General features: G+C 34.3%; 2 protein-coding genes across 6 annotated transcripts; both read right to left on the minus strand.

Annotated features, from left to right (window-relative positions):
* Positions 1 to 202: 202 nt before the first annotated feature.
* LOC101258646 (S-adenosyl-L-methionine:benzoic acid/salicylic acid carboxyl methyltransferase 2-like) lies at positions 203 to 3,355 on the minus strand. Of its 2 annotated transcripts, XM_026030752.2 has the most exons (5): positions 3,109 to 3,355; positions 2,831 to 2,930; positions 2,502 to 2,590; positions 1,867 to 2,121; positions 203 to 680 (listed from the first exon to the last, which is right to left on the minus strand). In XM_026030752.2, exons 1-5 carry the CDS (start codon positions 3,181 to 3,183, stop codon positions 342 to 344), a joined length of 858 nt encoding a protein of 285 aa, XP_025886537.1. In that variant the 5' UTR covers positions 3,184 to 3,355; the 3' UTR covers positions 203 to 341. The 2 variants fall into 2 exon arrangements, with proteins under 2 accessions (XP_025886537.1, XP_004237389.1); XM_004237341.5 differs by having other exon boundaries at positions 2,502 to 2,930; positions 3,109 to 3,346.
* Positions 3,356 to 7,081: 3,726 nt separating this feature from the next.
* LOC138348307 (uncharacterized) lies at positions 7,082 to 15,546 on the minus strand. Of its 4 annotated transcripts, none has more exons than XM_069297204.1 (3): positions 14,256 to 15,546; positions 8,277 to 8,352; positions 7,082 to 7,365 (listed from the first exon to the last, which is right to left on the minus strand). In XM_069297204.1, the coding sequence occupies exons 1-2, from the start codon at positions 15,544 to 15,546 to the stop codon at positions 8,306 to 8,308; spliced, it is 1,338 nt and encodes a 445-aa protein (XP_069153305.1). In that variant the 3' UTR covers positions 7,082 to 7,365; positions 8,277 to 8,305. The 4 variants fall into 4 exon arrangements, with proteins under 4 accessions (XP_069153305.1, XP_069153304.1, XP_069153308.1 ...); XM_069297203.1 differs by having other exon boundaries at positions 10,934 to 15,546; XM_069297207.1 differs by lacking the exon at positions 8,277 to 8,352 and having other exon boundaries at positions 14,295 to 15,546.
* Between the last annotated feature and the right edge of the window lie 64 nt (positions 15,547 to 15,610).

Genomic DNA, 15,610 nt, shown 5'->3' on the forward strand with positions numbered 1-15,610 from the left:
GATTTTCAATCATTTATTTTTTTGTGTCAAATCTTAACCGAATCAATAAGTCAATATCTTAATGGTTCTTAACGATTTAGCATGTCTACAGACGAATAACTGATAAATCAAACCAATAAATTTCAAAATCGAATCAAACCGAACGGACCGATATACAACCCTACAATCTCCTTTCTTTGAAGATATATAGAAACTCTACCCGTTGAAAATAATTACTTTTAAGGAATAGAAATATTACATTATCATAATATCTCTATGAGATATAAGATTATTATTACAATATCACAAGGGTCGGGATATAGGGCCAGGGTTCGTGACGATGCACGAATTGCATGCCCTAGCTAATTTATTTTGGTCAACGAAATAGTGACATTTACGAACATAATTTTTTCCATCGCCTTGCGATCGTTGGCAATTACTTGGTTATACTTATGGAAAACTTGATCCATATTCAATTCATCATGACCAAAATGGCTAACAAGTAAAGGTTCAGCCACAGATCTAAAGCTTTTTGCCATATCGTATTTCTCATCATCACAAGAATTCCTTTGAATTTCTGAAGTTTTCAAGATATCAATGGTGAAAGATCTCTCCTTTTCAACAATATGCATCACTTCTGATGGAGATGGATTGTATGCAGGAACATTGAATGAATCCACTTTTTCTGCATCTATTGATTCCTGTATATATTAATTATGTTATTTATGAACATTAACTTATATGTGTACTATAGTGTAAAATAACTTTATACTATTAGTTCAGAAAGAATTTATATTATCAAATCACCTAATAAAGAAAATCACCTAATAAAGAAATTTGTTATTGACAAGCTATTATACTAGGACAAAAAATATCTTAACTCATAAAAAAGGATTTTAAAAATTGGAAGTTATTAGTGCTTAGAGATAATATAATTTTAATGATAATTTATTTTTTATGACTATGATGTCTAGGTTAACTTTTATGCACTTCGACTAATTCTATAAAATACATATACCACCTCTCATAAATACCAAATAATTTGGTCCACCAAGATAATTGTGGTGTTCAAGTTAAATTTCGCGCACCTTAAGTAATTTAATGGGATACAATCACCCCCTACCTGTGCACCTCGACACTCTAAGGGATACCTACCACCTCTCACCAACAACAAATACTCCATCCGTCCACTATTTTTTGTCATAATTTTTATTTTTAGAGTCAAACTATAAGAACTTTGACTAACATTTTAAGATATTTTTTTTCATCATATTGATATGCAAAAAATTATAATTTATAGTTTTTGAATATCTAAATCTTTTGTCTAAAATCTCGAATTAGCTTAATCTAATTTAACATTGAAAATTAGTCAAACTGACTTTCAAAAAACGCTACATGACAAATAAAAGTGAACAAAGAGAGTATCAAGTAACTTGGTCAACCAAGATAACTATGGTGTTCGAACCAAACTTCAATCAATTTCAGGGGATAAATGTCACCTACTACTCGTGCACCTCTATTAACTCTATGGGATGCTTGCCAAACATATACCAAGTAACTAGCTTCATAAAGATGATTGTGGTGTCCGGACTAATTTCATTGATCTCGATTAATTTTATGAAATACATGTCACCTCCTACTCGTGCACCTCGATTAACTATATGTGATACCTGTCAACTCCTACCATCAACAAATATGATATAACCCCGTCCACCAAAGTTAGAACAAATAGAAAGAATCACCCAATATTTTTTTTTATTACTATTAAATTTTAAACCTGAAATCTCAAAATTCTCAACCACTTACCCTGGATCAATGGTGCCCATTAATATTATTAAAGTATCTTTTTTCTTAATTTTTTTTTAATAAAAAAAGACACACACTTACTTGTGCAATCAGAAGCTTGAGCGTCGTAGCCAAAAGTTCCCACTCATAGGAACACCCTTGGCTGAAGCGATCTTCATTTTTTCTACCCAACATGGTCAATACCATACGCCCATTTTTCATCAATTCTTCTGAGCGATACTTTAAAAATGTTACAAAATCTCTCTCAAATTGCTCATAATATGCTTTATGAACACTTGCTGGGCTTGTACTTGTTAGATAGATATTTCCCTTATTATTCTTTATTCCATCGGGAACCTATACAATTAATAACTGATATTTAAAAGATCGAAACATATGTATCATTTAAATCAATAAATAATGACTTATTTATGGTATTTCAGTTAAAAGTTATAAGTTTGGCTCATCTAAGTCATTTTCATTTGAAAAAAAATTCATATTATATGTGTCATTATTTGTTAACGGAAAACTATTCTGATTTTGCAAACTCAATTTCATTAGTGGCCAATAGCACGTAATTATTTTTTTTAATAAGTAAAAAAAACTCAATTAAATAATGACATAAATGAATATTTTTTTCAAATGAAAATGACTTAAGTGAGATTAATTTTTAACAAATAACACATATTTAAGACTTTCTTCCTATTATTATATTAGCATTAGAGATTGATACATACTTGAGAAAGCCAATGAAGACTATAAGAGGAGTGGACAAAGTGTAGGCTATTGGAAGGAAAAAGTCTAGTATAAAATGAACCAGCAACTCCTGTCACAAAGCAATTTGAAGGATCAAATAATGATCCATCTTCTCCCATATTTTGCTTCCTCAAACTTTGATGGAATGTTGGTAGCAATCGAAAAATGGTATTGAAATCATTGCTAGGAAGATCATTCAAGAAAACATGAAATTCCGGCGCCTTATGACGTCCCTTCTTTTTTCTTTCTTTATCAATAGTTTGAATGAATTGAGAGACTGACAAAAAAGTGTTTGGTCCAGAAGAACAACCTAAATCCGCAATGCATATCGTTTCTCTTGAGGAAAGGTTGTTGTAGAGAGAAGATATGGCTTCATCTGTTATTGATTTCGTCATGAGGATCACCTTTTGCTGTAGCAATTCAAAAAAAGGACATTGTTATTTACGTAACTCATTGGAGTTCATAACAATTGTGGTAGGTCAAAATCTTAACTAAAACTGTCACTACTATAAGAACATTGTCGCCGAAAATTAGTATGAAAATTTGCTGAAAAATAAGTTTTCTTGTGGCGTGTGTGATATATAGTACCTGAAGCAGAGAATTTTTGGCATAGCTAGCATCTCCCATTCCTCCATTCATGTGAAGAACTTTAGTGACCTCCATCTTTTATTTTATGTGTGTGTATCCACTTTTGGCTTAATATATTTTCAATTAGATTGTTTGGTGGGGGGCTATTAAATATGTTTGGTACCACACTTTAACTTTATGTAATATCTATCACATTTATCTATCATGTTACTATATCTAGCTAGATACTACTCATTTTAATATCTAACCAATATTGATGACGTGAAAGACTTCTTCACCTATAAATAGTGGTGCACGTTCCTTTGTGTTTAATAGGAGATGATAAAAAATGTTAATTGAGATTAATAAAATATTTTAAGTCTTCAAATATATTTTATTATTTAAAAGAAAATATTTATATATTAGAATGAATTAATGTGTTCTTAATTAAATCTGAATTGGTTGAGTTGTACATATTTGGATATCAGGAAGGAGAGGACATTCTAATTTTGGAACCTAAACGGCGTGCGGAATTGGTGCAACCTCACGTTTATGGGTTGTTGTATATATTTTGAAGGAGATAAGTCAAGAGATATACTACTGGATTGGTGTAGATTATGTCACCGCATAGACTTGAATCTCTGTTAGAGAAGTGATATATATGCCTTAGCCTAAATATTTCTTATTCGCTTTTGTTATTTTATTTTCGACCAAAGGCTGTTGGCTATTACATTATTTTTCTTATGATGGATTCTGTAATACCAATGAGCTTGCTAATTTTATTTTCTTTCTTTTTCTTCAATTGAGGCATTGTAAACATGCATATATAGTAGACGTGCTAGATATTGGTCCACTTTGTAGAGCTAATATTTTGATTTAAGTGAAACAAAGTTTTGATTCATAGGATATGATTTAAGCATTTCTTTCTTAAGCCAATTTTTGACAAAATATTTGTTTACCCTAACCTTTATGTTTACATCAATTATATATGTAGCTTTCCATTTTCAACTTTTCTCTTAAGCTCCCCCTTATATCTCCCCCTTTTATTTAAGGAATATGTATTGATTAAACATAAAACGAAAACTTTTTAGAAAAATGTCCAGCAGTGTAATTCATGCGCATTTTTTTAATCACAAATAAAATTAGGATACGTAGCACATGGACCTAGTTTACCAATAAAATTTAACTTCTCTATTTTTTAAAAAATGAAAAATATCTTCAAACCTTTATTTAATAATCACAAAAAGATTAAAAAAGAAAATTTCTCTCACCCCACCTAACCACCCTTTGATTTAAAGATTTTTTTTTTTCAAATGTCAATATTTTAATATTTAAAAAGGGTAATTAGCAACACTTTCAATATTTAGTAAAAATGCCAAAATTTTAATTTGTTATATATCTTATTTATGTTTTTATAATTTATTTTTATTTAAAGAATAAAATTATATAATAACAAAAGGGAGAAAATCAATGGAGAGAATTTTTCAAAAAAAGGTAAAGATCACTTAATTTTCGCATCAGTTACATTATAAAACTCAAAATTTGTTTTTTTTCCTCCATAATCTTTATCTTTTTTTTTTATTAGTTTGTGTTCATTCCAATAGGTATGCCAAATGAATATATAGTTATTTAAGAAACACATTTGTATTCATATATTTTTTTCATGTGTATTTATTTGTTTCTTCAAAAAATTTATATTTCGTATTCATTTCAATATGTATTTTATTCGTATTTCTATTTATTCTAGTTTTTATTTAGAATATTGTATAATAATATATAAAATACAAAAAAGTAGTATGATGAAAAAGTGAGATATTAGTTTTTAGAGAAGGAATATATCACTTAAAATTAGCATAATTAACAACTGGTTCGATTTTTAAAATATTAAAATTGGCCTTATACTCTTCTTTTCGATTTTGCCATTATTCGCTTCTTTTCCTTCTTCTTATTCATTTTCTTCATCCTTTTCTTCTACTTCGTTTGCTTCCTCTCTGTTTTTTTTAAAAATAAATAAATAAATAAATTAACATATCAAATATGAGAATCGTTTCAAGTGAATTATATATCAAAAAAGATTTGAAACATTGAGAAGATTTTATATTTAAAATGTTGGGACTTTTTAGAGGTAATTTTAAGTTGATCAAGATTTAATAATCAATGTATAATTAGGCTATATTAGTTTTTTGATTGTATCGTAATGTATTGTCATCACATAACTCATGTATAAGTAAGCTATATTTATATATGCAGTGTATACCTTTTATGACTTTTGGCAAGCTATATTGAATTTATACTTCCTAAGATTTTTTACTACTTTTTATGTTTAATAAAACATGACTCTATTAATTGTAAACCAATTACTTTATAGTCAATATGTAAAAGTAGCACAATTTTTTATGGGCAACTTTCACATATAGCAAGATAAAATTTATATTTGTATGCTATAATAAAGTTTACATAATTGCACTCCATAGCAAACATATAAATGTATAACTCGCTATACATATACAATTGAAGCGAATTGTATAAAACGAGAAAAAGAAAGAGATTTGGGTAGAGAATTGTAAAAAATGAATTGTATAATTATAAGTGTATAGAACGATTATATATAATTTAAATTTGTATAAAATGAGAAAGATGAATATACAATTGAATCGAATTGTAAAAACGAGAAAAAGAGAAATTATATACAATTTGTATAAACGAGATAGAGAGAAAGGCTAAAGAAACTGGGCAAGGGAGTATTTTTATTGTATAATTATAAATGTATAGGACAAAAATATATGTATTTGCATGTGTATATATAATTTTCTCTCGCTTTATACAATCAGATTCACAATTTATACATTTCGTTTCGGTTTATATAAGCGAGAGAGGCGAGGGTGGCAAGCGAGATCTGGGAGAGGGGAACAAAAATATATGTATTTATACAATTTCCTCTCGCTTTATACAAATAGAAATCGATTTTATACACTTGTGATTTATAAAAGTGAGAGGAAGCGAGCGAGAGAGGAGAGTGGCGAGCGAGAGTTTGAGGGAGAGAAGTGACTGACAAACAGTTTGCTACGAGACAAAATTAAATCAAAGGATGGTTGTAGAAATTAATTTGATTTATTAATTTTTCATTATATACAATTTTCTCATTTTTTATTAGCCTTTTGGTCGTTGGGGTTGTAGATTTTGGGTCGGGTCAAAGCTTTTATATTGATATTTTATAGATTAAATTTTTGTAGAAGAGTAACAAAGAGTACACCAAATTTAGATTTTTAAAAAAAATTAGAAATGATATAATCAAATGATTTTTTCTCTATATATATCCTATTGACAATCAGTGTTCTTGCATTAGTGCAAAAAGTAAATCTAAATCTTAGGGCGCAACACTCATTTAGAATGGTATATACTCCAATCAAATTTTCTTCATATTTAAGATTCAAAGTTTAAATTTTTAATTAATGATAAAGTAGCTTCAAAACTGCACCACAATATATATCGATAATTTACCCCCAACTAATTGATATTGTTATTTATTAAATTTTACGGTGACACACAACAATTCAAACCCAAAAAACGTACGCCACCTTCTGTACGTGTGATTTTCAATCCACTTGAAGAATACAGCTGCAACAGTGTGGGGGTACAAACTACAAACCAAAATGTGCCCTAAAGGACAAACACACACACCAAATAGGATCAACATCTTGTCACCTCAACCAATCAAGTGATCACATTCATTTTATTTTTTTCCTTTTTCTCTTCTTGGATTTGCCACTTGATAGTTGAGATTTGGTAATCATTTTGTGTCCTACTAAATTCATGTTTGCACAATTTTGTAAATGAAATTATATTCATTTTATGTCTCATCTCGTTTGGAAACGTGATTGTCACGACCCAAATTTTGCAAGTCGTGATAGCACCTATGTTCCCAACCAATAGGTAAGCCAACCCAACATATTAACCCAACTAAACCAATAAATGAGTAAAAAAAGACTAACACTTAGCAAGAATCTCCAACATTGAGTTCCTTATAAGTACGAAATGCGGAAGATAAAATATATCACCCCAAGAATTGGTGTCTTAAATACAAGAGCTTCTAAAATTCGATGCAAGTCTGAAACTAAATGACAAATCTAATATAAGGGATATCCTGTTTTAATACTAATAACAGAATAAATAAAAGATAGAGGGAGATGTGGGCCATGAAACAGCCAAGCAGCTCACCACAACTCCAAGCTCGGACTCAAATTGCTCCACGAGATGTGCTTCTACTCGAAATCAAATCTGCACCACAAAGAGTGCAACAAGCGTAGTATGAGTACGAAACCACGTGTACCCAGTATGTCTCATTGACCGACAACGAAGAAGTAGTGACGGGAGTTATATAAGAAAATAAATTCTTAGATTGTACAAGTATATATATATATATATTACACTTACTATTTAAGTTTCATCAATAAAGGAAATCAACATTTAATATTTTCCAAACACCAAAAGAAACATATAGTCATCAAGAATGAATGATGGGATGAAATGCAATGCAATATGATGCCATGTAATGATATGTCTCAGAATACCCAGTACACATTCAACTGTATATACATGATACTCCTCGGAAATACATCGAGAGTTCATGACCCACGGGACTCGTGAGGTCCATATACCGACACGGACGATCTCCACGTGTTTGTGCGGACGATCTCAACGCACTATCATAATATCAAACAATTTGCGCACGACGGTCTCCACGTGCCTAAATTACAATCTTAACATCTCACCATCCCCAGCACGGACGATCTCCACGTGCCCAACTTATACTCAGTCTCATCTCTATGCATGTGCACAATATTGTTTCAATAGAGGGGATGATGATGCATCTCAATCAATCAATATGAATATAATACATAACCACCTCAATTATCTCAACTATACGGGTGAAGTAAATAAAACACAATCACACAAGGAATTCAAGTCAATAATATATCAGCTAATGCCCATATGCTTTGGCATTCTCAAATTTCAATCCACATTCTATAATAGAAATTTTCCGTTTTATAACACCGGTACTCGTACCAATGCCCGTTACACCATTGATACGAGACCACCATATTTTCCCCTTACCCCTTTGTCTATTTTTATTTTTAATCTTTAATTAGGAAAACGTCCTTCAACAAGTCTAACAAGTCTTAACATACCTTAGTACCGAGCTTGTGCCACGAATCTTTTAAGATTTTTCCTTTCCTTTTCGCACGGTTTCGGAACGTTCCCAATCTACCAATTTTGCAATATTCGTAAGTAAGCAATTTTTTGTAGACATTCAATTTATTATATGTCTATCATAGACGCTAACATTCACTCATTTTTTTTCAACAAACTCCAAATCTTGATATATATTGGCATGCCAAATTTTTCATACTTGCTAAATTTCAAGCCAAGAAATAACTCTAACCTCTTCAAATGGACTAAAATTCAATGTTAGATCATATAAAATAACACCTAATAATTAATTATCAATCCCAATATATATTAAAAACTAGCATTTTAATATACGAATAAAACACGAACCAACTTCCCACCCATTGGCAGAAGTGGAACGCCCCTCCCCCCCTTTTCACGTTTTTTTTTTGCAGAAACTCATTTGTAAACAAGTGCCAATTTTCTAGAATATTTATCAAATTCCAATCATTGGCAATCATTGACAATGATTGGCTCAATCTTATTCCTACCATTCTGAAACTAACAATATATATAATAAATTCTTTTGATAAAATCACAGAAAACATTAACCTGCATCCATTCAACTATTCGACTTCGATCGATTTATATATATATATATATATATATATATATATATATATATATATATATATATATATATATATATTTGAATACTAACCCAATTGCTAACAATGTAATATAATTTAGTAATCATCACCAACTTACCCATTATTTCTTATCACCCATTATCAATATAGCATAAAATAATAACATAATGCCAACCACTCCGACAATATATTACTATATATAGAATTGAAAAGAACGAATATCTCATATCTTTACCTGAACAATGGCTATGATTTTTCTCCCTCTCGCTGGTCGCCTGTGGTAAGGTTTCGCCTCCCCACTTTTCGTTTTCCTTTTCTTCTAAATAAGAAATTATTAACCGTGAAACTCCACTAACCTATTATCTAATTATTTATTTAATAAAAGTTTCATCAATTGGGTACTCATAGTTATCTAATAGTTAAAAAATACCCCTTTAAATTTTCAAAAGGAGTCAAACTAGTCCTAGTTCTCAAAACGACCTAGCGGGTCGTTACAGTGATACAAAATTATGATTTGAAATCACACTAATATGAAATTAAAATTTTATTTAGATATGTATAAATCACACCAAAATTGATAATTTGAATGGATAAAAAGTTATGGTTCATCGGTCGTAGGTTATTGGCTTAATTAACAGTTTTAATTTTTTTTATTATCGAGTTATCGATTTTTAACGATATAAAGTTTTTATTAATAGGTTAACCAATAGCCCGATACTAAATTAATAAATTTTATTTATATCATTCGGTATATAAAGTTCTTGACTTAGGATTTAGTTTCATATTTTTTATTTCTGGCAGTTTCAAGCTTTTAGTTATTTTACAAGGTGTTAGTGTTATTTTTTTTAATCAAGATACAATCTATCAACTCATGTTTATGGTTTATCTGGTTTGTCACTATGTTTCTAATTGATTTTCAATCATTTATTTTTTTGTGTCAAATCTTAACCAAATCAATAAGTCAATATGTTAATGGTTCTTAACGATTTAGCATGTCTACAGACTGATAACTGATAAGTCAAACCAATAAATTTCAAAATCGAACCGAACCGACCGATATGCAACCCTACAATCTCCTTTTTATATATAGAAATTCTACTCGTTGAAAATAATTACTTCTAAGGAATATAAAATAAATATTACATTATTATAATTCTCTATGAGATATAAGATTATTATTACAATATCACAAGGGTCGGGATATATATTACTAGGGCCAGGGTTCGTGACGATGCACGAATTGCATGCCCTAGCTAATTTATTTTGGTCAACGAAACAATGACATTTACGAACATAATTTTTTCTATCGCCTTGCGATCATTGGCAATTACTTGGTTATACTTGTGGAAAATTTGATCCATATTCAATTTATCATGACCAAAAATGGCTAACAAGTAAAGGTTCAGCCACAGATCTAAAGCTTTTTGCCATATCGTATTTCTCGTTATCACAAGAATTCCTTTGAATTTCTAAAGTTTTCAAGATATCAATAGTGAAAGATCTCTCCTTTTCAACTATATACATCACTTCTGATGGAGATGGATTGTATAAAGGAATATTGAATGAATCCACTTTTTCTTCATCTATTGATTCCTGTATATATTAATTATTTTATTTATGAACATTAACTTATATGTATACTATAGTGTAAAATAATATTATACTATTAGTTCACAAGCAATTTATATTATCAAATCACCTAATAAAGAAGTGAACAATGACTATGATTTTTCTCCCTCTCGCTGGTCGCCTGTGGTAAGGTTTCGCCTCCCCACTTTTCGTTTTCCTTTTCTTCTAAATAAGAAATTATTAACCGTGAAACTCCACTAACCTATTATCTAATTATTTATTTAATAAAAGTTTCATCAATTGGGTACTCATAGTTATCTAATAGTTTAAGAATACCCCCTTTAAATTTTCAAAAGGAGTCAAACTAGTCCTAGTTCTCAAAACGACCTAGCGGGTCGTTACATCACCTGCCACTTAAACAAATGTTCGTCCTCGAACGGAAAAAGAAAAGAGCTAACCTGGACGCTAAAAAAGATGAGGATATTTACTCCTCATGTCTGCCTCTGTCTCCCATGTAGCCTCCTCCACTGGACGATGCTTCCACTAAACCTTTACTGAAGCAATCTCTTTGGACCTTAGCTTCCGAATTTGCCTATCCATAATGGTGATTGGCTCTTCCTCAAAAGTCAAATTCTGATCAAGTAACACTGAATCCCATTGAATCACGTGATCACCACCCTGGTGATACTTCTTAAGCATTGAAATATGAAATACAGGATGGACATCTGACAACCCAGGTGGCAAAGCCAACTGATATGCCACCTCACCAATACGCTCCACAACCTCGAAAGGACCAATGTACCTTGGACTCAACTTGCCCTTCTTTCCAAATCTCATCACACCCTTCATGGGTGAAACCTTAAGTAGAACCCTCTCTCCAACCATAAACTCCAAATCACGAACCTTCCTATCTGCGTAACTCTTTTGCCTGCTCTGAGCCATGAGAAGTCTATCTTGGATCAACTTGACCTTGTCCAAGAACCATACAGAGCCTCAAATGGTGTCATCCCAATGCTCGAGTGATAACTATTATTGTAAGCAAACTCCGCTAGAGGCAAGAACTGGTCCCACTGACCACCAAAGTCAATCAGACATGCCCGCAACATATCCTCGAGAACCTGAATAGTCCGCTCAGATTGACCATCAGTCTGAAGGTGAAAGGCTGTACTAAGATCCACCCGAGTGCCCAACTCCTTCTGCATAGACCGCCAGAAATGAGATGTAAATTGAGTGCCACAATCTGAAATAATAAAAATAGGAACCCCATGCAAACGAACTATCTCTCGAATATAGATTTTGGCTAACTTCTCTGAATTATAGGTTGTCTGAACTGGTACAAAGTGTGCAGACTTAGTCAGTTGATCCACAATGACCCATATAGCATCAAACTTACACAAAGTACACGGCAATCCTACCACAAAGTCCATAGCAATACGCTCCCACTTCTACTCATGTATAGGCATCCTCTGTGTCACACCTCCAGGCTTTTGGTGTTCATACTTCACTTGCTGACAATTCAGATACTGGGATACAAAATCTACTATGTCCCTCTTCATACGACACCACCAATAGTGTTGCTTCAAGTCACGATACATCTTAGTAGCCCCCGAATGAATAGAGTACCTCGAATTATGAGCCTCCTCCATGATCAATCTGGTCAAATCACCTGTACGAGGAACACATATACGACCTTTAATCCTCAAAACTCCCTCACTATCAAGAATTGCAGCCCTGGCTTCTCCTTTTAAAACTTTGTCCCTAATCTTACATAAATCACCATCATCAAACTGTTGAGCTCGAATTCGCTCCAACAAGGATGACCTAGCCTCCATATAAGCCAACACCTTACCAGATTCTGAAATATCAAGTCTCACAAAGCTATTGGCCAGGGATTGGACATCCCTAGCTAGGGGACGCTCGCCAACCGGTAACATGTCTAGGCTACCCATACTTACCGCCTTCCGACTCAAGGCATCTACTACAACATTTGCTTTGCCTGGGTGATAAAGAATAGTCATATCATAGTCTTTGAGCAACTCCAACCATCTCCTCTGCCTCAAATTTAGATCCATTTGATTGAATATATACTGGAGACTACGATGATCCGTGAACACCTCACAATGCACACCATAAAGATAATGCCTCCAAATCTTTAATGCAAACACCACAGCCGCCAATTCTAAATCATGAATAGGGTAGTTCTTCTCATGAACCTTTAACTGCCTCGAAGCATAAGCTATCACCCTTCCCTTCTGCATCAACACACAACCAAGACCAACCCGAGAAGCATCACAATATACGACAAAACCCTCTCCCTCCACGGGTAGGGTCAAAATCGGAGCAGTAGTCAATAAAGTCTTGAGCTTTTGGAAACTAACCTCACATTCGTCAGACCACTGAAAAGTCACCTCCTTCTGTGTCAATCTAGTTAATGGAGATGCAATGGATGAGAAACCCTCAACAAACCGTCGATAATAACCTGCAAGGCCCAAGAAACTCCGAATCTCAGTAACTGAAGTAGGTCTGACCCAATCTCTAACCGCCTCAATCTTCTTAGGATCCACCATGATACCCTCCTTGGACACTACATGTCCCAAGAGTTCTACCGAACTAAGCCAAACTCACACTTTGAAAACTTTGCATAAAGCTTCTTCTCCTTTAGAATCCCAAGAACAATCCTCAAATGATGCTCATGCTTCTCCTTAGTGCGTGAGTATATCAATATATCATCTATGAAGACAATAACAAAGGAATCTAAATACGGTCTGAACACTCCATTCATTAAGTCCATAAAAGCGGCTGGGGCATTAGTCAGTCCGAAAGACATCACCAAAAATTCGTAATGACCATAACGTGTTCGAAAAACCGTCTTAGGGATATCCTCCGCCCTAAACTTCAGCTGATGATAGCCAGATCTCAAGTCAATTTTGGAGAAAACTGAAGCACCCTGCAACTGATCAAATAAATCATCAATACGAGGTATCGGATACTTATTTCTGATGGTTACCTTATTCAACTGCCGATAGTCAATACACATACGCATAGATCCATCCTTCTTCTTCACAAATAACACTGGAGCACCCCAAGGAGATACACTTGGTCTAATAAAACCTTTGCTCAACAAATCCTGCAGCTACTCCTTCAACTCTTTCAATTCAACTGGTGTCATAAGATAAGGAGGAATGGAAATAGGCCGAGTGCCTGGCTCCACATCAATACAAAAATCAATATCTCGATCTGGTGGAAGACCTGGCAAATCGGTCGGAAATACTTCTGAAAATTCACTCACTACTGGAATAGACTCAAGCATAAGAGTCTCAATACTAGTATCTCGAATGTGGGCCAAGTACGCCAAATATCCTCTCTGTACCAACTGACGAGCCTTAAGGAATGATATCACACCCTTAGAAGGATGACTAAGAGTACCTCTCCATTCTACTATAGGAATTCCAGGCATAGCTAAAGTGATGGTCTTGGCATGACAATTTAAAATTGCGTGGTAAGAAGATAACCAATCCATACCAAGAATCACATCAAAATCTATCATATCTAAGACCTTTAAATCTGCATGAGTGTCATACCCCATCAAAGTAACAGTACATAAACGATACACTTGATCTACAACTACAGAATCCCCGACAAGAGTAGAAACACGTATCGGCAAATCAAGAGACTCACACAATATATCCAGACTAGGAGCAAAATATGTAGACACATAAGAATAAGTAGAGCCTGGATCAAATAATACAGTAGCTGGTCGATGACAAACCGGGATAATACCTGTGATAACTGCATCTGAGGCTTCAGCCTCTGGCCTACCTGGAAAAGCATAACAGTGAGAACGACCTCCATCAGATTGTGAACCTCCACGACCACCACCTCGGCCAGAAGGAGAACCACCTCTACCTAAATGAGAACCGCCTCTACCATTCTGTGCACCACCCCTAGCTGGAGGTTGTGCAGCCCTGGAAGTCGAAACCTGAGAACCCTGATGTAAGCCACCACGTCTGGTCCTAGGGCAGTCTCTCACAAAGTGTCCCATATCACCACACTCAAAGCAACCCCTACGATACGCCGGCTGGTGAGAGGAACCGGAATGACCAGAATGCCCTCCACGAACTACAGGTCTAGAAGATGAACCCTGTGAAGTATGTATCGAGCTCGAAGAGTTATGCCCAGCGTAACCAGCCTCAGACGCTGGTATAGCAGCATGAATGGGTCTGCTGGACTGAGGGTGATAACCTCTGCCCAAGTAACCCCGACTCCTAGGCGGAGCACCACCATAATCACCTGAATAACGAGTCCTCTTTCCTTCTAGCTGCTCAAATCCCTCACGTCGAATCATCTCCAACTCCTTAGCAGCATCTACCACTTTCTGGAATGGAACACCAGAAATAGCAACCTGAGAAACTCCTAGACGGATCGGAATGATCAACCCCTTAACAAACCTCCTCACTCTCTCAGCCTCTGTGGGAAGTATCATCGAAGCATGCCTAGCCAAGGCATGAAATTTACCCTCATACTCTGCAACTGACATACCATTTTGCTGCAAACCCCTCTTGCGCTCCCTCTCACTGCGTGGAACAAATTTGGATAGAAATACCTGAGTAAACTCAGTCCAGGATAGTGGATGGGATCCAGCTGGCCTACTACTAATATAATCCCTCCACCACTGCTTAGCAGAGCCAGTCATCTGAAACACTGTGTAGTCAACTCCATGAGACTCGACTAATCCAAGATTATGCAACCTCTCATGACAACTAACTATGAATTCATATGCATCCTCAGCTAAGTCACCAGTATAAGTAGGAGGATTCATTAGTCTGAACCTCCCAAACATCTTTTGCTCATCAATAGTCATAGAAGGCCTGTTCACCAAATGTGATGTCATATCTGGAAACTCTATACTATCCAAACGAGGAGCTACAACGGCAGCTGGCTGAGTCCTGGGAGTCTGAGAATCTGGAGCAACTATCGGATCTGAAGTTTGACCTCCAACACGGGTCTGTGAGCCATCAGAAGTGACAGGCAAAGCTCCTACCTGGGCCATCCCCTCTAGGATTCCTGACATACGAGCCAAGGTATCTTGAAGCACTGGGGGACAATAGTACTGGTTGGAGCCTGAGCTGGCTCAT

Source organism: Solanum lycopersicum, chromosome 4 (assembly GCF_036512215.1).
Source record: "Solanum lycopersicum chromosome 4, SLM_r2.1".
In the NCBI taxonomy this organism is placed as follows: Eukaryota; Viridiplantae; Streptophyta; class Magnoliopsida; order Solanales; family Solanaceae; genus Solanum; species Solanum lycopersicum.

Excerpts from the sequence above, each read along its gene's own strand:
- LOC101258646 (XM_004237341.5), bottom strand. The coding sequence starts at position 3,183 with ATGGAGGTCACTAAAGTTCTTCACATGAATGGAGGAATGGGAGATGCT. Across the intron at positions 2,931-3,108 it reads CCAAAAATTCTCTGCTTCAG|CAAAAGGTGATCCTCATGAC; the intron begins GTACTATATATC and ends GAATTGCTACAG. Across the intron at positions 681-1,866 it reads TCAAGCTTCTGATTGCACAA|GAATCAATAGATGCAGAAAA; the intron begins GTAAGTGTGTGT and ends TAATATATACAG.
- LOC138348307 (XM_069297203.1), bottom strand. The coding sequence starts at position 15,546 with ATGTCAGGAATCCTAGAGGGGATGGCCCAGGTAGGAGCTTTGCCTGTC.